Source organism: Anopheles bellator, chromosome 2 (assembly GCF_943735745.2).
Source record: "Anopheles bellator chromosome 2, idAnoBellAS_SP24_06.2, whole genome shotgun sequence".
Classification (NCBI taxonomy): domain Eukaryota; kingdom Metazoa; phylum Arthropoda; class Insecta; order Diptera; family Culicidae; genus Anopheles; species Anopheles bellator.
In genome coordinates this window covers 21362623-21388725 of record NC_071286.1, presented here as the reverse complement: position 1 = coordinate 21388725, position 26103 = coordinate 21362623, and the positions used below count along the sequence as shown (strand labels likewise).

Below are 26103 nucleotides of genomic sequence, written 5' to 3'. Positions count from 1 at the left end.
ACCGAGCTCCCGAGAGACGGAGAGAGAGAGAGAGAGAGAGAGAGAGAGAGCGACCTTACTTTCGACTTCATCATTTCGGCGGGTGGCGGCCTCTGCTGACTCTGACGACATTCGACGGCCACCGGCAACACCTTGCCCGGCGGCGCAAGACGTCCGGCGTCTCGATTTGGCCCTCATTAACCGTGACGGAGCGACGCCGGGGGTCAGGAAAAAATAAAACGAATACCATTTCCGCTGCCGCCACTGCCGGCCAAAGTGGCGCCCTCTGGTGGGCCAGGGCGGTAAAGCGAAACTTTACAATTTCGGTTCATAAATCATCGGAAAAACATTACCGTCGCGATAGCCCTACCGTCCTGTCCGTGGGCCTGTCGCCCTGTCGATTGGGCCAGGCCGTAAGGACACACGGTGAAACTACCGAAAAAAAAAACACGGACGAACCAGTGGCGAAAGGTACTCTCGGGCAGGACTCTTGGGCCGTGAGCAGGAGTAATATGCCAAAAATCCTAATACCAGTGCCGGCAGCGGGGCGATGGCCTCCGGTGGGTTGGGGGTGTATGTATGTGTGTGTGGGTGGGGGGAAACACACTCCCCTGCACGCGGTGGGCTGAAAACTCTCGTCGTTTATCATCATTATTTATATATTAAGTTCGCGAGATTCCGGCGAACTTGCGAGTGCGTCGACGAGAACTGCTTGGGAATTCCGGTGGTACGGACCCGGACGGATGTGCGCGTGCCATCCATGCGTGTGTGCGTGTGTGTGTTTTGGGTGGAAGCGCAAGCAAACACACACACCGGGCCACGTATTACATCGAATCGGCTGGCGGCCGGGGCCGGCACGATAGACGGATGGATGGATGAGCGATCGCTCTTCTTGCGTAATTTTTCCACACTAATATCCTTGTACGCGTGCATATTGGCCACCGGCACACCCTTCCGCCACCATCCGCCACATAAATCTTGCTGCTTCGCGGAATCTTTACCGACGCCAAACCCTTCCGAAGGCGTCGCCGTTGGTTGGTTGTTGCGTTTCATTTGCCTTCTAAACGGCCGGCTCGTTGGACCATCCCACGGACGACCTGGGCTGCCGGCATTAATTTCCGACTTCCTTCCGCCCCCCCCCCCCCACCCAAGGAGCCCAAGCGTTGGGTCTGGACGGACCGGTCCGTGGAACGCTCGCCATCAGTTCGCCATGTGGCAAGCGTCTCTTCGGTATCAAGTGGGGATGTTTATGATTTTTTGGCGTGTGTATCGTGTGCTTGTCTACCCGTAAACGGGTCCCGAAGTGGTCCAAAAACCCGAAACGACACTCGCAGGTTCTGATGATAAATGGTAAACGATTAAAATCACACTTATGGCCCGGGCGACGAGGATGGTTTCGTGGGTTCCGCGAATCGGCGAGCCGATTTTCCCGAGAACCCGTCGAGGATAGTCGCGTCTGGAGTGGAGCGAGCCAGCTGCTCGTGTTCTCTCTCCGCTATGTTTGGAGCAAGGTTCTAGGTTCTTGTGCCAAACACCCCAGTATTGACTCTGTGACCTTCGAAGAGGCAAGAGCTTATAATTTTTGTGCAGCCGGAAAGTCGTATGACATGTTCGAAAACATACTTGACACGAGTGCCACGAAATCGGGGACAGAGGTTCCGGAAAGATTGGGAAAATATCTATTTCCTGCATTTCCATTATTTGGGAGTTTTCTGTTTGAAAAAAAAACAGATTTTAATTCACTCAAGGCGGTTCGAAGCTTCATATTTTGAAATTTTATGACTTGAATTGATTCTGTGACGGGTGTGAACTATTTTTTCGTGTTTAAACACTAAAAGGCTTTAAAAGGTAAGAACGGCAGTACTTTCGCAATGGGGCCACAGAACCATTTGCATATAATTGATTCTCATATAATTGTAATCGGTTTGGGCTCCCAAAAAGCAATGGTGAAAGTCTTCCATCAAAGCACTGGAACAACGGGCTGTAATTCTTCTTCACATGTCAACCGGATCATGACGGCGATGACGGTGCGACCAAGGTAAGCAATGACCAAGGCACGCCAAGCGTTTAGCTGGTCACCACTTTCGTGACGATACGTTGAACAGCGTTTAACTTTTTCACCGTTTGCACCGTGCCCGTGCGTCGCTCGTACGACAACCGCGAGCAGTTTCGGTCTCACTGGGCTCGCAACGATGGTGGTGGCTCCATAAAACGAGGCCACCGACGACCACGGCTCCACGGTTAATGCCCGCCTCGGCCCGCCGGAAGGATGGATTATGGCCGGTCGGCCGAGGCCGGTCCTTTCGGATTTGCGTTCCGGTGTGATACCTGTTGTTTCAGTAATGACGCCCCGGCAAATCGTGCCGGCGTCGTGGTCGCCATCCAGGAGCCTCTCATGGACAGGACGACACTTCCGCAGACACACAGCACAGAACACACTGATGGACAGTGCGTTCGGGGCTCTTTTTTCTCTCTCGGCCCAATAATGGGGCCCAGTGTCCAGCGTGAGAATGATGCGGACAAATGTGCTGACTTTGCACACACGCAAAAAGCGTCGAAGTGATCGGAGTGTGCTTTCGGCCACCGTTTCTGCTGACGGTGCGGTTCCACCGCCACTTGCCACGCTTCCGGCTATGCTCCGGATCTCTGCGGGTGTCTTTCCACACCCCGGCCACGGGCTCGGGCAGTTGTCGAATCGAACGGCGGTATTTAACGGCGGTTCATGTAAATCCCTTTTTGTCTCCGCACTCGGACGTGAGCTGGATGGCCAATAAGGATCGTGAGCATCGATGGAGCTTGACGATTGACACCACAACCAAGTCCCGGCAGAAACCCGGCAGCCGTACATAATTCGTTTCCGGATCGTTTGACGCTATTAAGTGCTTGGGCAGGCTTTGGTCGGAGGCGCTCATCGAGCGACTTAAGTGTCGACCCTCGACCCGGACCAACACATTCTGCTGTGGTTAGTAGCCTCGAACCATCGAACCAAATCCCACATCTTCGACACCTTTCACTTTCCCGTTACTACTGCACGGCTTAACTGTGGGCAAGTTTTGCCATGCGAACGTTAATTTTTGATACAACATTAGTTGGGTTTCCCGCTTAAAGGTTCGATGGAAGGTAAAAATGGGTAGTTTCGAGCATACAAAATTATACTATTCTCAGGCAAATTAATCAATCAACGCACGAAACTACCCAAGTGCACGAATTATAACCGGCTCGCTCGCTTATGCACTTTCCGGTAGTATTTCCGGCTTTAAATAACAATGCACCAAAGCGCACACTTCAGTGAAAAAATAGTTAATTTAATAGAAATAAACGAATCACCTGGAAAATGAAGCAATCCGCTCCGAACGAAAGCAAACCTTCAAATCAAATCACAAAAAGTCCCAATTTGGCCACCTTGTTCGCGCCGATTTGTGTTTCATAATCGTGAAAATAGTGTCCGACGCCAACAAAAAAGAGGCACTAGATGGCAGGAAAATGTGCGGCCACCGGTCCCAAAAAGAGAACACAACAATCGGCACTCATTCCGGCATAACGGCGAAACGAAACGCGTGAATGGTTCGCTAACGAAATTTGTTAAACTGTTCCAAAGCGCCACTAAACTGAAACCGCACCAAACGGGCCGCCACCGTTTTTATTACCGAAGAAGCACAAAAACGGGTTTTCACTTTAGCTACCCTCGGGTGGCCGCAACTGCGATGGGCAAAAGAAGACGAAAGATAAAAGCTTTTTCCCACGCAGACAACCGCGCAGATTCACGCGCGAGGGTGGAATGCACAAATTGCAAAAAATTACATTTACTGCACAGCGAGCGCGTCGGAAGCGGGCAACATAAAATCCCGCTTTATCCTTGGCCATCGCCCGGTGTCGTGCCGTCGTCGGTGGGCTGCTTTCGGAGCGTTTACTTTCCCGGCCACAAAATGGCTCCCTAGCTCCACGGCGCACGCTTCAATCCAGTGCGCCATCCAGTTTCATGCTCTGTCGATGCAAATGAGTCGCCCGGAAAAACCACACACTGCCAAATCGCAGTAAAACGAATTAATGGCGTGGAATTTGGTCGCGTGTGCAGCGCCTTTGATGTATTGCACTCCGAAGGGCGGCTCTACAGCAGCAGTTCGTGTTGTCCTTTCGCCGGCACAATCGGAGCGCAGAAAATCGATCGTCTGCGAAAAGCTTGGGCCTGCGACACTCGGAAACCTAGCTTTTTCCCATTGTTGGCCGGTGGCTCAAAAAGGGTAAAAATACAGGATTCTGGTCGTAGAAAATACTGCTCGAGTGGAATCGTCCTTTTGGCCTCGAGCTGACTTTCGGTTGCACTGCACTATTCATGCGGAGCGTGCGAGAGTCCGGCAAAGTTAATCAACTTAAAAATGTCCCTGCGAAAGGGCACCGTCACGTGGCGGTATTAGTTATTCATGGTGCATTCTACCGATTGCACCGGTAACCTCGCATTGTTCGGGCACACATCATACACATTTCATTGTAAAACTCGAGCCCATCCGGTCGGGGCTCGGCGCTTCGAAGTCATCTTTCATCGCTCCAGGTGCTCAGGGTTTTCCCCGGCAACCACGTGCTGTCGTTTAATCCTCGCGCGAGCCAGCGTATTTAATTACAGCGGCGCCCGCGAGTGTCCTTTGCACTGGTCCTGCTACCATTCAACGGTCTTCCCGGCCAACCCGAAACAATAGAGCGACGAAAGTCGTCCAAAGGATAATTAATCATTACGTTGCTCCACTAATTACGCGCCCGACGTCCCCCCGGACCCGCTTGATTACGGTGGCCAATCGCCGAACCCGATCCTCTCTGAACTCTGTATCCTGCTTTTAATGTATTTTTAGTGCTTTTGTGGCTTCCATTTGGCGTGCGTGCGGAACGTGGACACCGGAACGCCGAAAAGAAAGGAACCGAAAAATTATCGCCACTCGTAATTAGTAACAGATCCTGCGTGTGTTGGCAATTGAATTTTAATACCCGCCGGTAAACAGAGGTGGCTGTGACGATGCAGGGAGAAAGAGAGAGGGAGAGAGAGGGAGAGAGGGACGGTGGAACGAGGGGATGATATGATGAAGTGTGATTTCATTGATTACTACGATTGTTGCAATTCGAGGTTTTGATGTGATTTTCACGATTTAATGACACCACCGGTGACGCTGTTTGCGTGGCGCATTTTCAATTGATCGTGTAACGATACGTGTTTTTTCATTGCTTCACACCGACTTCCGGCCACTTCCAGTGCTTGAGTTTATGGCAGAATCACCAGCAAGAGAATGATGGGCGCCTTCTCGTTTAATGTAGCCGGTTAATGGAAATGTGAAGCGTTTCGCTGAACCTACTTCTAAATGCGATTACTTTCAACTTTTGTCAGAAGATGAAAGTAACTACGCGGGGTCGTAACAGCAAAGTGTCGGTTCCCCTGTTTTGTTTTGTTCTCAAACATAAACAGGCGGAAACAGCGTGAAGTTATGCTCACATTTGAATGATGATGAATGGGAGCCGAGTGTATGATGATTTGCTTCCGCTTAAGCCAACACGGGTCCTGCGTTTACGGTCCGCGTCACGCACGGTTCCATAAAGTGTCCGTAAGCCATTAAAGGTTTCGAGGACCTTCCCGAGGACACCATTTGTCACTGAGCTGTGCGCACAAACATGACCCCCGAGAGCGCTCGGAGACCCGAAACCTCCAACGACGACGACGACGACGACGATTGCAGCTAGAGCTCATGATTTAAAAACAAACCATCCACCGTCACCGGGGACACATCGAGAATAAATCAGAATCGAGTGTAAACAGATTAGCCGCATCCGGTTCCGGGACGAATACTGCCCCGTCAAAAAAAAGGATCTTCAATGATGGTTTTTATTTTATACTTTTTGGGGACACTCCGGTCGTTAGTGTTTACGGTTGCTCCGATGCTCGGAACCCGTGTCACGTCGGTTCCGACGAGGGCAGCGTCAAACGTTGCTCGCCTTTTTTTTCTTGTTCTTCGTCCAGCGCCGACCTTACCGAAGCCTACGGGCCTACGGAAAGCCGTCAATATTTATGGTGGAACAAGCGAGATAATGCCGACGGGGACTATCAATTTGCCGTATTTTTTTTTGTTGCCCGGAAAAGCGAAGATGTACGACTGTGTCGGAGAGGCACACACATAAACGCACGGCGGCCTTCGTGGATGGGTGTCCTTTGCGGGGCACAAAAGATTGGAAAATCCGGGCCAAAGGAATCATCGCCACCGTTCAAAGTTTGCTCAATATTAATCAGAAACAAATCAAGCACTTGGCCCTTTTTCTGTTCACTTTTCGGGCCTTTTCGTTTCACTTTCTTGAATCTAAAAACACTGCGCTATGGTCAAAGGTTTTCTGCTTGCGTGCTCTTTGGTGGGCATTTTACGAAAAACGAAAACAAAAGTTCTATTTCGGCGTGACAGGATAGGCATTTTATCATGCCAACACGATACACGGCTCCGGTGGGGTCAACTCTTTTTGCGTTCCGCTCTGCTCACGCAGCCAGCAGCGACACGAACTGTGTCTAGACGGGTTCACAGGTAGCACAAGCTGATAAAAAAGGACAATTTCATTTAACATTTATTCCAAAAGATGCCACACGGTCTGTGCCAACGTGGGCCAATTTCCCAGATCGCATCGTGATAACGAGACAGGTTGGCAACCGCCGAAGCAAAAACGGGGGCACCTAGAGCTGTCGTCACGTCAATTTGGCAGCAAATGGTGTTGTCGAACAAAAACGAAAATCCAAAGGATCCACAGGAATCATTCTTTCTGTCTCATCAGGCGGCCTCAGAAACCCTCCGGATGCACTTTTTGTCGACGACGCATGCCACAGGCACGTTGCTGCCCCGGCGCTTATGCAAATCTCTAAGGGTTGATCCCTGTCGGAAAATGACCACGATTTCCACCCCATCGGTTAAGGACGTTGTTTTGTGGGGCCAGTGGCAGTTTGGATGTCACGTGGCGTCGCGTACAAAACGAGACATTAATAAGAAATTTGCCGGATAATTCAGCACATTCCATTAATCAAATCAAAGTTTGGCCCAGAAGTCAGGTCCCTTAATTGACGCTAGCTTAGACCGATGCGAGATACCCCGCTCCGACAGAGATAGAGAGTGAGAGAGAGCGAGAGAAAGAGAGCCGTTGGTCCGCAATTAATCGTGACCCTGTGGTAATTTATCGTGATTTAGCCGCGCAAAAACTGGGGGCTTATCGAAAGGATTTTCCCAAGCAGCAGCAGCCACCGTGAGCGAAAGGGCACGCTCCGGTTCGCCGGCCAAGACCCGGGCTCCTTGGTGATCCTTGTTGATGGCTGGCTTCCGAGCACGGGGCGGATTGGCGTAAGCCGTCCACCGACAGTTGTAATAACTCGTTGACAATGGTGGTAATTTATTCAACGATTCTTTGAAGTTTACGGCCGAGCGATACCTAATTTGGGTTCTGTATGTCGCCGTGGAAGCCCTGCTAGGCGTGTGGTGCGAACCCCCCTTTTGGCTCGGTTCGCATCACAATCATGCCTTTTTCGTGTTTTTCCGTGAATTACAAATCGGTTAAATAATGAAATGTGCGGGTTCAGGTTCTTCCTGGGTGTGGTGGTTTGTTTTTCCGACGTGAATTCCGGCGACAATTATTGATTATCCTACGGTTGTTATGCACTTTATGACCAACGCATGCTGTCGTGTAGTGGTTGTTGTGATTGAACGACACTTTTCATCTTCATAACTATGCATTCGTTCGCATATGGCACACAAAGAAACACGACGATCACCCACTGAGCGAGCCTTGTATTAAAAAATCTGCGGATACCAGAAGCCGAAGCACAAAAAATTGGCCCCACACACTCGTACCAATACATTCATCCGTCGTCCACTCGACCGCACGCTGATCCGCAAAATCGTCCGCGTTGATGATTTTATTATATTTCGCCAACGTCGGAGTTAACGGGTGTAGCTGGCTTCATGCCAGTGGACCGATTTTGCATCGAATTTTATGCTCACAGACGATCCTGCCAGGCTTCGGCCCATGGTCGTGGTGTGCGTGCCTATTTATTTGGCCGCACGTTAAACTCGGTCCCCTCGGCTCGGTTGCTGCTCGCCTCGGGCTTGCGGACTTTTGCGAATGGTCCGGTCCGGGAAGGTACGTTTCAGGTGCCGTTTTCACTGCGTTTTTCACCATTCTTTTAATTATGCTTCCGCGTGCCATAACGGGCAGCCTGGCTGACCTTCCGGTCGGAAGTTGTCCAGCGTCCCCGTTTGTTTTCCTGTTTTTTGTTAATCCTTTTTGTTTTCAGAGGGAGAACTTGGCCCCCATTCACCCGGAGCAATGCAGAGATTACTACTTGTTTCCTACTCGTCCGATCTGGATTTTCCCGGACGGCCGTTATGATTTTATTCATCCATTCAACATGCATCACATAAATTTTGCGGCGATACTACATCACTCCGTTGCGTACACGCTAACGCTGCCCGTGCGTATGTGTTCACAGGAACATACACTCGCATTGCACCGGTAGTATCTTAACCCTCGGGCGGCGCGCGGACATTTATTTGATCATAACGACTCGCAGACCGCTAGCCGTGGAGTTTTCCGACCCAATGGCACTGAAAGGCGCAAGATGAAAGCGTGGACTGGAAGTGCGGAGTGAACTCAGCTTCACGACCGAACAAGGTGCTCTGATGGGTGCTCCGGCAAAAGAGTAGGAAAACTGGAAAGCGTAATGAAAACGAAATTAAAGCAACACGACGCACGAGATCTGCGCGGTCCGCCTTTTGACTGTACGTCGCCGGTTAACCGACCGTGCGTGGCCACGGGTGGCTGGCAGAAGTGAATGAATGTCGAATGCGTTTTGGCTGTATTGCTCCTCATTTCTGTATCCCCATTTTGGATTTGACTTCAACATTTATTTATTTAGTAAGAGGATCATAAGAACTAGGTTTGAGTCTAGCCACGTTAGAGAATTTTCATAAACTTTACGCTGGAATCAAAATCATTCGAACAAAAATTATCGAATGCTGTTACTTAATCGATAATTCAACACGTCACAGGTTGTACATTTTATAATAACAAGAAAAAATGCATTCATCATTTACCAATTCCTTTAAATTTAGCACCATCCGCACCGTTATTTAAAATTCAAATGAAGTAAAACGGGCCATTTTTCACGTCCTTCCGGTTCTATGGACTCCATATAAGCAATACAACAATAAATAATCTCGAGGAGGCACTTTCTACGCTAAAGAATATGTTGAACCAGGAGAAATTGTATTTAGAATAAGTCAGTTTCTAAGTTTCAACTTTCTAAGAGAAAAACAGTTCTACTTCTAGGTTACAGCTGGAGATAGGGAAATTCTCGCCACACTGTCTATCTTCTGCTTCGAGTCGGCTACGACCACTGAGTAATCTCGCAACACGATCGGTTTAAATCGTTTGAATGATCGTTTTACTGTTCAGCATAAAATCCTCGGAAGCTAAGTTGGGAGTTCTCAGGACCTCTTCATAGCTTTTTGAGTTCCGGAATGCTATCGCCACGCCTGTGACGCATTCGGTTGGTGCCTGCATTGCAATCGTTGTCATGCTCGAAGTTAATAACCGTTCAGTTCATTATGACACTAAGTACAAGCAAAAAATCCCCAATGTCACCGGCAGTGCTGGAGTCCTTGGCTGTCATGAAGTCCCATCAAAAACTTAATTTAAAAATCGATAACACGTGACACGTATACACACACACATACACACATGTGTTTGTTGCTGCTCGCGCCATGCCCTCAAACATGTTGTGCTTCGCAGAAGGAAAGAATAATAGCAACACTCACCCAAGTTTTCGACTTCGCACGGCAGGACGAGCGTATCGCCGACGACCGCCCGGTAGGTGTGTCCTCGCGAGATAAACCGGGGCACTAGTCCGTTGTTTGGCGCGGAGCTGCCCTTACTACTGCTGCTTCCTGTGGGGTACGGAAAAAGAGCACGAAACGAAACTTTGTCAAATAATTGTGCTATGTTGTGAGTTTATATTTTGACGCGATCGTGTAGGGGTAAAATTGGGCCTCCAAAAAAAAGCGGGGGGGGTCGACGAAACTTTTCCACTCATTTTCCTCGCGCCAGAGGGGTGATGCACGAAGACAAACTCACAAAAAATTGCTCGTTGAATGATGAACTCACGGAGAAAGTTGCCCTTTCGGTCGCGATAAACTTCCCCGTTAGACTGTCTGCCCGGGGTACAACGTGAACGCGGGAAGTCCCGGAAATGGTAACCGGAGAAAAACATAGTATAAAATTTCAACTAACCAACGTAAGGGAAGTAAGGGAAGAGCGCGCCTAATTGCTACCCTTAGGATCGGTACTCCGATCGGTTCATCTTCATCGATTCTTTCAAAAGGGAGTCCGCTGGAGAAAATTGGGTTTCTGTCCTATTGCACGTACGACTCATACTGTTGTTATATTTTTGCTGCTACAAAAATGTGCGCCAATTTTATCCACCAAAGATTGTGCGTGCTTTCCGGCACTATTGACGTCACCGTCGTCAGTGCTGCTCCCATTTGACTGTACTTTATCACCTCGCCACAGTTGCCACGTCCTCGGCGAAGGTCTCGACCATTAATAATTTCATTCCCCACTGATTACACCGGCCAGCACCGCGACGCACGGCGCCCACTTTCGGCCCCAGAACTGTGTTCGGCAAGCTAATTAAATCACCGAAAATGGTGTACGGCCCTCACGTTTTGTTTTAACGACGGTTAATTTCCCATTTCCCCGGGAAAAGATTGCTGCCCGGCAGTTAGGCTGTGGCCCTGACGGCCCCGAGATTGCCACCGCTGGTTGGTTCGTGGAAAATTAAATCAATTACCGAATCCGCCAACGGCCGTGGCGGCGGCGGCGAAAGGAAGCCGCAAAGTTGGACGTGGCGTGAGCGAACCACTAGCGTGCGAGCGTGCGTATCGGCCACAATACAGAAGCCAGACCAGCACCGGCACCGGCACCGGATTGGTGCGAACGTGAAAACAAGTGCTAGCGCCCACGGATCGCCACGGACTAATCGAATCAAACGCACTTGTCAGACGAAATCTTCGGTAATAAAACACTGGCCGTGGGGTTACTCCGGCTGACACATTGATCAATGTTGCGCGCGCCTTACGCGCCACCAGGTTGCGTGTGGTTCGATCGGCATCGATTAGTCGACGGTGAAGATTCGCCTTCGGCCGGCTACGAAGCCCCCGACTCCGGCGTGCCGATGACGTGTTAATCAAAGTGATAAAAATGGATTCGAACGCAACTTCTAGCGCCGGGAGCGATGAAAGAAAGTTTAGCAACTAATCGCTGCTGAGTGAGTGAGTTTTCGGTGGTGTTCCGTGGGCCGTGAGCATGCTTCGAAGAATTGCGAATTCGAGGACTTTCCGGGAAATGGCGGCGGGCAATTTTGCTGCCGGTGGCACTTTGATTGAGCGTGAACTGAAGTTTTATTTGTTTGGCAAAAATGGCGGTGCGAATCGAATCTTGTTTGGGAGTGTTGTTCACTGTTCACACTTCCGATTGTTTTCTTTTCCGATGGTATACGAGAATCTTTTTGTTTCACTAGCAAACGGATGGGCTGGTTGCATATAAAATGACTATATGGTTTGTGAATGCTTGTAAGTTTGTTTCCTTGGCAAGGGGCTTTCATTCATTCGGCTTTGGTAATCTGGCTTCTACGTTAAAATGTGCGAATCTTTACGTATTCCCAATTAGCCAAGCCTAATACAATGATAAAGGCTTATCATACGATTCGAGAGCTTGACTGGGATGTTCTTATGAATTCTACCTATTTTCCTGATCTGGCCAAAAGAGGAGTACCAGGAATGGAATAGAACCTTGCCTCAGGCAGAATGTCATTTGTAATCGCTAAGCCAACTACTAAAGGTTAGTTTATAGAATAAGAGTTGTCTACTCTTAAAGTAGAAATATTTTCATTAGGCATTAAAACAATGATCACTTCTAATCTTCATAATCGTGGGAACCGATCATTCCAATTGATGTTCCTACATATTCTAATAATCGCTACAACCATGCATTAACCTCATTGACAAAAAACGCTTCTTCGATGAAGGTGTCACGGATTTTAAAGTGCAACCTGAGCACCCTCGCCAATACCCTTAATGAGGCTCCACTGCACGACGCTTTCGGCGTCCAGCCAGTGCCCCAGTTGCAACTGAATTACATGATAATTATTCCCGGGCGGAAAAGATTTTCCGGCATTTTTAATACATTTTCCCTGGGCAAAGGGACATTGGTTCTTTTTTGTGCCATTTTTTTCTCTCTCGTTTGCCCTACAATATGGTCGCTTTTTACTTCACTTTTGTAATTAATAATGCACATTTTTTACTATTTCCCGAGTGTCCCAAACGATTTTTTTTCTCGCCGCGAACGCTATAAAAACTAGCCCCCCACAGCAGTCAAGATTGCGACTGGAGGATGTTAACTGTAATTGTCCACCAGGAAATAGCAGCACAGGCTGGTGTATTGTGAGGGCTCGTCTGGCTGGAGGATGCAATTTGAAGTGAAACTAACGCGACGAGGTGGCAGCCTAACAAAAATTCAAATGCTAATTTACGCGTCACTTTTTTTGGTCGTCTTCTGTCGTTTCGTAAAAAGGACGTCCTTTTGCATATTCTGCAAGTGAAGTTTGCCGTGCCTGAGTGAGACTCGTTCGTCTCGCTCAAAGGTATTCTCGCATTCGTCAAATTAGGCGCGAATGAAGCACTCGACTGTGAGTGAGTCCGTATTTAAGCGATGAACCTCTCAGTTTAATGAATGTGCAATTTAATGATCGCCATCGCGAGCGAACCATGTCCACTTGGAACCATGTTCACACATCGAAAAGGAGTATAAATTCGGTAACAGTTTCCACATTCCACGTCCATCGACTTGCGTTGCGATCTACAAAATCCTCTTTAAGCTCACATGATTGAATCGAAAAATGAAGTAACGAGTCATGCAAATAAAGTTAAAACAAGTCGAATGAAATGGACAAGAACACGTAATCAACAGTCCAAAATAATACAAATCTACCAACAGAAGAGCTGAGCTTTTTAAAGATTAGGTCTCCGCGTAATGTTTTCAATCGCGCTCTGTTGGTTGCGCTTCCTTAACTGCTAATCCTGCCCGGACCAATCTCACTTCCATCGATACTTCACATCACTGATGACAGTAACGCGTACGGTACGCTCCGTGGAAGTACCGAGGTCGGTACTTCCTTGTTTTTCGTTTTTTGGTGAAAACTTTCTTTCTTAATCCAGTTTCCATTTCGGGTGCTTGAGAAAAGCGGCGAAAGAATAACGCGATCGGGAGCGTTTTACAGATGCGACCCTTGGGAAAATATCGCTTCGCAGCATTTTTCACGTAACTCAACGCCTTGAAAAGGAAAGAGATAGGGAGAGCGTTCAACACAAAAGCCCATAATCACAGTTCAAATAACGCTGCGTCCATTTACTTCAAAGACGAAGCAGAGGAAAAATTAAGTCCACGTAAATCCAAAAGAAAGAGACCAACGAAGGAGCGGTGTCTGCGTGCGACACTTCCGGTGGGGGGCTTTATGATATTTCCTACTCGATTCTTACACTTCCTTTTATGCTCATGCTATTTGTTTAGCAAGTTCGGTACGGGGCGGGTGTATGAGAAATACTACCAAATACGCCGCGAACCTTGGAGTGGTGCGTGGAAAAATCGAAAAGTTTATTTTCGCGCTTACGAACACCATTGTGGGGCTCGTCCTTGGCGCGCGTCTCGAGAACAATGATCACCGTTCCCGGTGGTCCCGGCGTTCCCGGCGTTCATTCGGTCGCTCGGCTGTAACGGCGATGATGCAGACGGCGGGACCGAGGCTGATGATGATGAAGTGGCACTGGGTCCGGGTCTCGCCAGGCTGCCCCCCGGGGTTTGGTTGGAATGGAAAGTTTAATCACCATGTAATGTTTCGATAATATGGTCGGAGCGGTGGAAAAGAAGTGGCTTAATGAGATTTTCTGATTGTCTTTCCTGTGCGTGGGGGTGAGATCCGGCGGGAGCGCCAGTGGGAAGCGTGGGAAAGTTGCAAAATGTTTAATGGTAAAGAAAATTTTCCACACCTCCCGCACACACGGCCGCGTGGCCGGAAGTCAGCTTTTTCGTTCGTTCGGTCTGTTTGCTTAATGCTCGAGCATTAAGCACCAAATAGGGTGGCCGTTTGTGAGGGGGTTTCGTGCGGAACAAATTTTGCCACCAATTGAACGGGTATTCGACAGAAGAGTGTAATATTTTACAGTTTACAGTTTAACGTGATTTAATTTATTTCGCAAAAGTTCAACTTTTTTATCACAAAATGGGTTGTTAGGCAACGGTCAGCATAGGGGCTTTAATTTGAAGTACCATCGTACTTTGTTACCAGTTACCCGTTTTCATGCCCGAAGACGCGTAATGATGACTTCTGGCGCATAATCAAGTAATGCTAATTCCACACCGACACGTTGAACGAGTGCTCCGGTGCATGCAATCTGCACTTTCGTGCGTTCTTTCACACTCTCCGAGCAATCGACCACTTCGCATGTGTTCCTGTGCACTATGTTCACCTGTGACTTGTTGCAGAAATACAAAAAAAAACGGAAACACCATAAAACAGGTGCTAAGGCACAGGCGAACGGGGCATCGAAAAGGAGTCGCCGTCGCCGACCGAAGTCTACGCCGAAAATCCTGGCCTGGTGCTCCTGGGGAAGCCAATTCGTGTCGGGCGGGCTTAATCACACGTTGTAGATAATTAAAATTTATGAGCAAATTAATCGCCATCGAACCTGCGAACCCGGAACAGCTTTCGACAACCGAGGGGCCGATGTTTATTTATCACGATATGCAAAATGTTTGACGCCAGCCGGACCGTGTCGCTGGAACGGAGCGAAACATGCCTCCCAGCGGGGCATGTCGCGAGCCCTGATGGCTTCATTAGCCAAATAGTTTTACCTCGCTTGTAGGATAGTGTTGGATAAAAACAATGGGACGGTCTCTCGGTAATTGCTAACTTTAGCTAAGTTAAAATATGTATATTACTTTCCGCGTTTCCGTGTGTCTATGCATTTCAATTCGCCGAATGCATCGCTTTTAGTGCATCGTGAATAATCGATGCAAATGCATCGTAATCGTATGAAATATTTAAAACTAAATGGAATTGTAACAATAGATGGTCGGAAATCGTTAGTTAAGATCCACACAATACGGAGCAACGCGAACCTGTTTTTGCTGAAATATTTTCACGGTTCGCTAGGAGTGGCCAAACGAACCGCCTGTGGCTGTCGAGCAGCCGTCTCGTCAGTAGCAGCATCGTTTGCGGGGCAGGAAACTATCGGATGACAGTGAGTGACTTGATGAACGGAACCAAAGGGCTGCTTTTGGTACCAGCAGTCAGCGTCAGCGATCATCAGTCAGCCGGAGCACGCTCGAAGAGATGAACCTTAGGAGCGACGACAGGCCCGTAGAAGAAGCTGCTCATCCTTGGTCCCGTGGTCGCGTACCCTACCTACCGGCACTTTTTGGCTATTCAACCGAACGCAATACGCCACCTGACGACCAGAAGTCGTGCAGAAGCACTGGACTCCTCTTCGGGGGCCGGTCCAGGATGAAGTTGACGCGCACAACAGGCAGCTTGCCAGTGGCACCCCAAATTCTGTGGACTGTACAGCAACAACAACACGCTGCCCGTCGTCGTTGGACGAGAGCAGTGCCAGATAGATAGATACTTCGATGCGTTACCGGACCGGATCGAGTACCTTGTGCAGAGTATGCTCCGCTACACGAACGACGACCTCCGGCGCGGTCGACGAAAAGGACGAAATATCCCAAACCACGACCCGAACCGAGGCGCGTTGACGGCCCGTACTGGCGCAGCAGCGAGCCGGAAACGGAGTCAACGGATGACGATGAAAAATTGAAATTGAATTTCTCATTTGCAAGCGTATCAATCATGAATTGGTTCGCTTTTCCGACCACTCCCCGTGCGTGGTCTACCCGCTACCCGTCCACATGCGATATGTCGGGTGACACGGTGTAATAGCGTTGTTACCGAAATGATGGCTACCGGCCGATGTCACAGCACTCATCATGGGGAGCTTTTCATCAAACCAACGGCCGCCAGTGGGAGAAGAAGTTGTCGTGCGGCAGACACCGACCGGATGGTATCTTTTCCGGGGTAGCAAATATTGATCACTCTAATTGACGGAGCCAGTACGGAGCGGAGACTGGAGAGAGCCAGCGATCCTGGTTACGTTCGCTACAAAGCAAGATATTGCCACCCGAGCAAATGTGCCGGTGTGCCACTAGGCAGTGGCCTTGGTAATAAGCTTTACAGTGTTACTTTTGGTCCTCCCGGAATGAGTATTTCAATGGATCATGCTGAAGCGCAACATTAATTGGCAATAAAGGCACTCTTCACTGGTCATGTGGAGCTCCAAAGCAACGGTGAACAACAACTCGAGAAAAGATATCGTCACGACAACCTGATCAACATGTAATCAGCGTAAACTCATACCGCATCTGTCACAGGTTGTTTATCGACTACGAAAATAATCGTATAATTAATCCGATTACGTTGTTCGATTAAACATTGTGTAACCGAATAATAGCCGAAAATGCTATTTTTCATTGGAAACATTGTTTTACTTGTAATAATATGACACTGTTCAAAAACAACCATAATCGGGCTAAATGAATAGAGTTGGACGAATAGTTGCTGCTTCCAAAACGTACGCGGTCTTGATTACATCCTTTCATCAAAACTGCCCGATTGCATCGGGGAAGAGTTTCCGGCCCGGTGGGGCCAAAGTTTTTCCACAAACCATGGTCGTCCGACTATTGTTTCGACACGGAAAAAACATGATTTATTCGCTGTTCGGAGAGAGTGCAGAGCGAATAGAAAGGGTGGGAAAAAATGCTCTTAAATCCTGCTCATTTGTGCAGCAGTACAAAGTGATAACTTTCGATCGTCCGTTCGCTGCGCGGGAATGGGAATAGTTTCACGCCCGGGGACCATTGTCAACTTTCACAGCAACACAACCGAGCGCGAGTGGAGCCCCAAGGATTGCCGCCGCCAAGTGCTCTGCCCTAACAGTACGACCGAGCATCAAATGATTGTACCGTCGACAGTTGCAGTTTGACAAAGTTTCCTGCCTTATCCCGGACGCCGGAAAGCAAGTGTTGATCCTTGCAGAAAAGTTTGGCAAACTTTTATTTACTGACCGCCTGCTTTCGGTTCGGCCCGCAGCACGGAACTCCCGGCGTGCAGACGCTGCACGATCGTGTTTGCCCCGAAGAGCGTGCGGTTGTGAATGGGGCAAACTTTCTTCACGAATGGATCCCGTGGTACGCTTCCTGTCTTTATTTTATTTCATTTCTTTGCCCTGATTTGATCGATCGCTGTCCTGGTGGACCCGCTGGAGCCGCACGTTCGTGAGCATTCGCCCCAAACAACCTGACGCTTCGGGTGACGGCTTAAAGCTGTGGGTCAGTTTTTGCAGTTTACAGCACAGTTGGTTGCCTCCATTCTCGGGGTGTCACATGGATCCGGTATGTTCTGGGTTCTGGTTGCCAGTTCGAGAAGCTTCCGGGAAGGATGTGCCCGAGGTTCCGCTTTTTTTTCTTTCTTGTTGATTCATATTAAACTTGACGACCGTTGCTGTTCGTCCTTTCCGTCCCGTCTTGTTGAAAGTGTTCTATTTCGGAGCCCTGTCCGAGTGGTTTGTCGAAAAATGTTGGGCAAAACTTTTCACTCCCTGCGGATGCTCACGAGACGTGTGGGCGAGAATTTCTTACGCATTCGACAGTGACTTCTGGAGGTTGAAGTAACGACGATGCCGGGTTGGAAAAAGCAACACAAATTCCACGACCAATGGCCACCGGTATCGATAACTTCGCTGAAACTGCTTTCGGACCGGCTCAGTTTTGGGGCCCTCACAAGCAAGTGGATACATGCAGCTTCGCAGTCGGATGGCTGAAGGACAGCAAAACTTCAACCTGAACGGACCATCCAGCTGCCCGGGACATCCCGTCTCGGTGTGTGTGGAGGAAAAAGTTTTCCACCGACGCTGAAAACTTTGTCCGCCCAAAACTGGCATGCCACAGAAGCCGGAAGCTTTTCTTTTTGTGGCTGAGATGGGACTTTCCAGCGCGCCCCGATGTCCACGTGGTGTGTGGGTTTGTGCGGCCATGGATACGGCCACTCTCTTATTCGGATTTTAATTGGACCGCCAGTTGGCCACCGTGGGCAGCCGGAAAGCCCGGCCGGTCCAGAGAAGATATCCGATCGCTCGTAATGATCCACTTCCTGGGAGAACCGGGTGTTTCTTGAGGATCCGGTGGATTTAAACATTCGCCGGATCCTTGTCCAGGATCAATTTACACACACGCGAAGCCTTCCGAAAGGTCAAGAAGGATGCGAGTAGTTATCTGTTGTTGCTTTCGAATGAATGATTGAGCTTTAATTAACCAGCCCGATGGAAACTTGAGCCGGCAAGCGTGTGGTGACCCAGGGAGCGGATGCAATTAAAACGGATATCTTACGAAACGTCATCCGAAACACGGCGGCTACGAAAGCTTCCGGCATAATTTACCGTCCCAAGCAGAGAGGCACGAAAAACCCGGCTGGCTGTGCAGACTTCTGCCGGTACACCTGGTGTTGGTTGGCACATTAAAAACAGGAAAATTCCGCAGAAATAACATTTTCCCGAAAATGGTTAGCGTTTGCCCGCGGCTTGAGAAGGATGCGGAACCCCCCGCGAAAGGAGACCCTTGGGCGAGCCAAATAAAATACTCTTCCATAATCGCCCGGCCGGGGAACGCAATGCTTGACGGACCCGGTTGGGCTGGCAGGACCTCTTCCGCTGGCCGGCGAAAGTTCGTGAACACCGAAAGCAAATAATTATTTCATTAGCACCGAGCACCAGCCAGCCAGCTGCTGACGGTGGTGGTGGTGGTGCTGCTGGTGAGAAAAGTAAATTAAAATAAAATTAGTTCCAACCGTGCTCTCTGTGTGCGTGTTTAAAGTAACGGTGGGACACTGGGAACGCGCCGCTCGCCCGAAATGCCCGCTGTTGGTATGTGACCGGTGATGTCTTTGATTAAAAATTAATTAAGACCTTGGCGCGCTGTAACCTGGCCGAATGGTGGTCCCAGCCGAGACATCTCGATCTCGAGCCGCAACGCACCGCTCCCAAGTGATGCACACAAATGCACAGATTAGCCTTTTCCCGCATAAATAGGCGTCTCAGATGGGCTGTGGTTTCGGATATGATAAGTTTCTCGAACCGTCAGGGTGTTGACAGCGCTGCGCAGGTGATGAGGGTAATGCAGGCTGACCGACACTGACCGCAACAGCGAGATGGTGCAGCCATACACGTGTGCGACTGCTCCAGGACCGCTCAGGATTCGAGGTTCTCATTCGCGCGCGCTGGCAATGGTTTAACTGTGGCCGTGGATTAACGTTAAGCCCGCCGGGTCGGGTCGGGATCGGCCCGGAGGTGAGCTCGGCGACCAAGCGACACGTTCTGGCCGTCGTTGGTGCGAAAGGACTGCAGGTTTGCGGTTTGACTTGCGGGAGGGTGTGGTCACATTATTTTCGGCACTTGGAACGAGGCTTGCGGGCCGGACTAGTAGGAGCTTATTTTCGGATGAACGGACGATTGCAAATGTGGCTTGTTGATTGAAAAAGTTCCACTTGACATCCCTTCGGGCAGCCGCCCTGGCCCCGGCCCGGTGCTGTCTGCTCATGATGGCTTCCCGCCTGAGGTGGGGCAGCCTTTTTTCTGTCTCCGTGCGGATTAGTTTGGTACACAACGGACGGTACACGGCCGGTGCGCCCTGGTTAAGGAACAACTATCAAGTTCCCGTCCGCCGCACGTGATGCAATAATGATGCGAGTGGCAAAATTCTCCGAAACGCTTCTGGCTCACCGTGGTCACCGTTTGAAATTGCTCGGGAAACTAAACTAGCACAGCTATGCTAACGGACGCCACATTACGTTACACGCCAGACACGGGTGGGCCGCTGGGAAATGGTTTGTTATCGAAAACTAATTTTCCGAAAGTGAAACATAGTACGTGATTATAATTGCATCATCAAAATGACTTTCGGTTTGTTGGCTTTGTTCGCTTGCGGTGAATGTCCTCGGGGTCCAAGATTGTTACACTTTTACACACAGTTGTTGCACTTTGTTCGTTGCAGTTGTGTTGTAGTTTTCAATTTGGGAACTTCTTTCTCTCGTGCCTCATTTTTCTTCTTTTATTGATAAATTATTTGCTTTTGCTGTTTAACTTGTCTACTTTCCGTTTTCGTATACTTATTGGACTTGGCGTAGGTTTGTTTGAGTTCTCCGCTTGTTGGTGGGGGCCGATCAACAAATATTTTGAATGTCTGCCCAACGACATTCATTGAACAACGTTGATTCAAACCAGCCAGCGTTGGTTTCAAAGCTTCCGAGAAGCGGACCAGCCTAAATCAATAGCTTCAGCTACTTTTCGGAGCTACGGTCTCACCGTAAAGTTACTAGTTTTCGTCCTCGCCGCTTACCTTTTCCATGGCACGAAGGTTGCTCGAATGAAGCAAAAAAACAACAAGCTTCGCAATCAGTGCCTCTTTCCAAAAGTCACTGACGGCCCGGCGTAAGGTTCCCCGGTGGTCCTTTCGATGAGCGAAATTTAATTAAAACCCAAGCGCTCGTCGCAAAAACGCACATTCCCCGATCGATCCAACCAACTTTCGCCCGGTGGCTGAAAAAGAGATATAACGTTCGAAACATTTGCATGTGTGTGCCTCCGGAAGCGGTGCCCGAGACGTGAGCCGGCAGGGTCGGCGGGATCCTTCGACTAGGAGCGAAGCGAGTAGCGCTCAAGAAGCACAGCACGCAGCAAAGATAAGAAGCCAGTCAAGCGCAATAGGGCTAGTGGAGCACTTCTGGACGGTCACCGTCACGGCGTTGGGAAGGGAATTTCAGGAATCTTGCCTCAATCGGTGACACTTTCGGGCACTGTGTCCCTTTTTCTCGCTTCGCTGAACCGATTTTCGATACCATCGTCAGCGTCACACCGTTTTTTATGCAGGAAATATAAAACCTCCTGGGGGCGAGTGAGCTTTACAATGAAAACTATCAACCATAAACTGTTGTAACATTTGGCAAAAAGCGTTCAAATTTCAAAAGGATCATTACTTTGGAACGTATCAACAGCGCAATAATTAGCATCATTGGATGATATCTGCAGTGATGACGGGTCGGATCAATTGAGATCATTTCAATCTTTAAACTAAAATATGATTTATGTTGCTAAATTTGAACAACACGATCATCGAGATCACGCTCTCCATCTTTGGACTATGCAGTCGGTGACTGAACCGGTTCAACTACTCGAATCGGTTATTGAATCGAAGGAGATGCTGGTAAGAATTCCGACAAAACATAATGTCAGTGTAATTTAAATTTATTGGCATTGAAAATCGGACTATTTTTGTGAGTATTATACAGCATTTGGGAATGTATGTGATCAGTACTGGGCCGTCAACGAAATCAATTAAATAAAAGCGTAAATAAAAGGAGTTAATTGTTCAATAATTTATTTTTACACGCGTTGATTGGTTTTCCTTGGAAGCAATCGTACGTTTGTGGGTGTTTTGAGTACGCGGATGTGGTAATGCCTGAAAGCCAACTAACAGTACAACGCTCATCTCGTAATGCGATAGGTACTTGGTAACGGTTCCCAGGAAAATCCACCGCCAGCAGCATTGAGATTTGTTCGCAAACGAACGACCGGGATTGTGATGAATACCGTAACGAGAGGTTTTACTGGAATTCGGAGAACTGTAACAAGGGACATCAGATTCCAATTCGACACACGCATCACGCGTTGATGTTAAAGCTCCAGCAACGCAGCCATGAATTGAAAATCGATCATCCGCGTGCCGATTCAAACCAAACTTTTTTCATTCCCAATTTAATCCATTGTACCTAAGACGCTTCGTGGCAAATAATATCCTGCGGTGTTCAATGCGATGTTCTCGCGAATGGAGTCCTTGTGCCGCCCGTCAATTTGCTCAAAAGTTAGAGAAGTGCCAGAAAAGAAGCATTCCCCGTTGCACGTTGGTGACAACTCCGTGACGGAACGTGAACGAGCACAGCGTCAGAACGACTCTGCCGCACTTTGGGTAACTGCATCGCAACACTTGCCTCTCTCACCGAGTGGTTCCAGCAATCGTTTTAATTTTCTTAATGGAAAAAAGTCATCCGGGGCCAGAGTTGCAGGCCGTCGAAAGGGGAAGAAACTCCTCACGATGGATGATGGTTTTTTTGTTTTATGATTTCCCGATCGCTGCCACGTCGCGGGACAGCAGACGGTGGATCCTCGCCGTCACTGGCAAAGACTACCTGAAGAGTGTCGTCTTATTCTTCGCCACTTTACTGTCAAGAGGCCCGAAGAGTCGAAGAATGCTCCATTTTACAATCAATGGTTGAATATCGATTGGTTTTGAGACGGGAAGACAATCTTCGGTTGCAATGCTTGCGGGCCCAGCATGACGTCAGAAATTGTTGATCAAAATATTTTTCTTGCCAGCCCCGAGATGACGCGTAAAAACGACACTGTATCGGTGGCAGTTCCACTTTGCGAATCGAACCATCCGTTCAACGTACGATCAGAGATCCCGAGTACTGGGGTCTCGGAAGAAATGCCGATTTTGTAAAAAAAACCAGAGGCGCACCAGAAGTGAAGCAGTACTCAAATCACGCGCCAGCAGCGCAAGTGACGTACAAGTTTCGGTGTACGGTCTCCCGTTTCAAGTATCAAGCTACCGATTCATGGTGCAATGACTGCCGGGAACAAACATGCCATCGGAGCACAAACAAACAAAGTAAGAAGTGACAGGCTTCCTTTTTTCCTGTCCCCACGTGCCCAAAATCCTGGGTAGCCGGGGCACATATTTTCTTCTGTTTTCGGCACAAGGATTTCCACTCAACATGATAGAGCAATTGCTTTCTTTTCCCGGAAACCAAAAACACTCGGCCCCGGTGGTTGCAACGGACTGCACAAAATGAATCGAGTGCTAATGGAACCACACATGCAGTCCCCGCTACCGGGTTCTTCATTTTGTTAAAGAATGCCGTCATATTTTCCGACCCCAAAACCTGAGTTATGATTGTTTCCGGTTTTTTGCCGGCTTACGATTGCTATTAATCCTGGCAGCGGCGCTTAATCTGAACCGAAATCGACAACAAAAACCATCGATGATGTCACGCTTCGTACGCCGCAGGCGACTGCATTTAGTGACTTTCGTTGCTGTTGGCGTTAAAAACGCTACAAAAATATCCGAGCGACAATCAACAGTCGAACGCGGGTAGTCGTAGTCCCGTCGTTGCGGGGACCGAAAGAACGTAACGGTCGTTCGTAAAGCCATAGCTAGATCCTTGGACTCGCGGCCTCGACCGTTCGCTCCGGCGTGTGTCAAAATATAAAACGTCAAACGGGCCACGAGATGATGATTGTTTACGATGTGCGACCGACATTTTTTGTCCCTCGGTTACGCGCGCAATTTATCGTAACGGATCTGACGGCACTTTTGGGAGCTACAAATCTGCACACACAACATAATTGCCAGCGGTTTTATTTCCGGGTTTTGGCGGTGTCGACACGGCACGGTTGTCAGCAAGCTCCTTCGGCGGCGATGTGTGGTTTTATCTCAATCAAAATCCAATTGCACACGACACACGGTTCTTGGGTGAGGGAGGTTGGTCGGACCGGTGGAGCCAAAACAGGAGCAACACAAACACACACTCCCCGAGTTTACGAGCTGTTGGCACCATTTTCTAGCGTTCCGCACACGCTTGGAACGGATCTGCGGCTCTTATCGTCATCCCCTCGTCAGCAGGAGGGTCAGGAGCGCGGAGGACGATGATTATTGTTGCCAATTTCATTTACCACACCACACTCATTTACCGTTTACCGAGAAGAATACGATCCGAATGCGATTGTGATGACGGATGAATGTGGGTGATTGTGGGGGGTGGTCGGGGTTCTGTAAACGTTTTCGGGACGTTTGTCCTTTTCGTCACATTTTTACCGTTTATCAAAGCGCGACAACGGAAGCTGACAATTGACGTGGCGAACACCGGAAGACTGTTTTTGCTCTTCTCATTTGTTCCTTCGTTCGAGCGGAAGTGGGTGCGAAGTGCAAAAGAAACCAATCACACGCTGGATTGGCACAAGCAGTCAAGAGGGAACAGGATCTTGGCTCTTGGAACGCGCTTATAAGATTAGTAAATAATTATGAATTATTGTGGATTGCTGAGAGCTTTAAAAACTAAATAACAACATGAGTAAAACTGTTTACAAAATGCATTAAAATTACATGAACTCAAGAACAACTGAGCCGATCGTAGTTAAGAATTGGCATTTGTTAGCACTTGTTTTGCCCTTTAAATGGTGTTTTAATTGTTTATGTTTTAGCGACACGGACAAAACTTGAACGTATGTAAACATAAATATTCAAACATCGGATTATGGAATGATCGATCTTCTTCCAAATGTACATTAACGAATCTTATGCAATTGGAAAGACCGCTTAGAGGAATGTAATTTTGTATTATTCGGACACTGTCATAATTATAAAACCTTGTTTAGTTAGGACTGAAAGTCATAATTATAATCTGGGAGGGGATGTACCTCACCCGGTTTTGGTTTGTCTCATTGCTCTCTCATAGGAAGGCAACGGATATTACATTAATTCTTGAAAGGGGTGGAAAGCTCTTCCCATAACAGATGAAAGAAGCGTTAAATGATATTACAACGCAACAAGTGATAATTATGTCTGGCTCACAATAAAGAAATGCTGTTTCGAGTAAGACCACGCGCTGTACACACCTCACGGAGGAATACTCAACCCTTTTAAACAGAGAGAACGGGTTTTTGATCTGACAGAGATTGAAAGAATGTCACTCTCGTTTTGGGCCTCTCTTTAAATACCAGTTCTTAAATAAAAACAAGGCCAAATTACAGCATAACTGGCCAGTGCGCAATAAACATGATTTGGATTCCTTAATTTGCAAACAAGACGCACCATTTTTCATTCTATTTCAATAACGCTCCCCAAATGGTCGCCACAATCGTTGATAAATCACTCGTTCACGACACACATACACGCGCGCGCACTCAAGGACCCTGCCGTCGCCAGAGTACCGTATAGCCCGCTATCCTGTTAGAGAACCATGGCAGAAGGCCGGTAGAAGCCAGACTTGGCTTGTGCCATGGCAGTGAGATAAAAGGTGGTTGTTGTGCAGCAACGCTGTAAGGTAAGTGGGAAGAAGCAACACAACATGATTTTATGACCCTCCTCTCGATTGTGTTCGCTCAGACCATTGTGAGCGCGCGTGCGGTCGCCTCCGATGGCCGGCGATGTGTGATTGCAAATTCTTTCACCGTCGCCGGTCGCCGATGTGGAGGGCAAATTTTATTACTAACCTTTCGCCTTTTCTCTCCATCAGGACACCCTGATCCCGGGAAGTGTCCTTTCCGAACCGGTGACGTCGACCTTCGTCGATGCCTTCTCGAGTGAGTTCAAACACCGTGCGGTGGGCGAGTATCGAGGAAGCATAAAAAGGATCTGGCCTACTCCGGGTGCCGGTCGACCTGGAGACTGCCGCCCACGTTCGGCCGGTCCGTTCGTCCGTTCTATTCATTCGATACGCAGGATGTTCCATTGGGCTTCTCAGTTCATGAAGCCCTAACCAAGCAACCCACCATACGACCAACTGGCCAGCCGGTCACCGGAGTCAACGTATCTGCCTGTTTGCGCAAAGCCTCGCCGAAAGTTCGCTTATCATGCACCCAGCATCATCATCATTCGGAACTACATCGACGTGGTGGTGGAGGTCCCCATCCCCGGCTGCCCGGATCCCCACCTGAACGACCACGGCACGACGGACCCACGGCCCGATCCGTAGGAAGCCCTCGTAAAGGTTCATATTTCATACGGCTAAAACATGTGCCGAAGCGGGCATAAAGCTCACCTTTCTGGGTGTGCTCGGCCCGTCCGCTTGTTGGTTTGCGGGCATGTTTTCGATATACGGTGCAAGGGCGCGCTCGCCATTCG

The 26103-nt window shown here is 48.8% G+C and overlaps 1 protein-coding gene across 1 annotated transcript in view; it reads right to left on the bottom strand.

Annotated features, from left to right (window-relative positions):
- The window catches only part of LOC131207172 (MAM domain-containing glycosylphosphatidylinositol anchor protein 1-like), a 189446-nt gene that overhangs the window by 53299 nt on the left and 110044 nt on the right, over positions 1-26103 (bottom strand). Inside the window, exon 2 of the mRNA XM_058199783.1 lies at positions 9801-9929. Within this exon, the coding sequence (XP_058055766.1) occupies positions 9801-9929 (129 nt within the window). The remainder of the gene's footprint in view (positions 1-9800; positions 9930-26103) is intronic.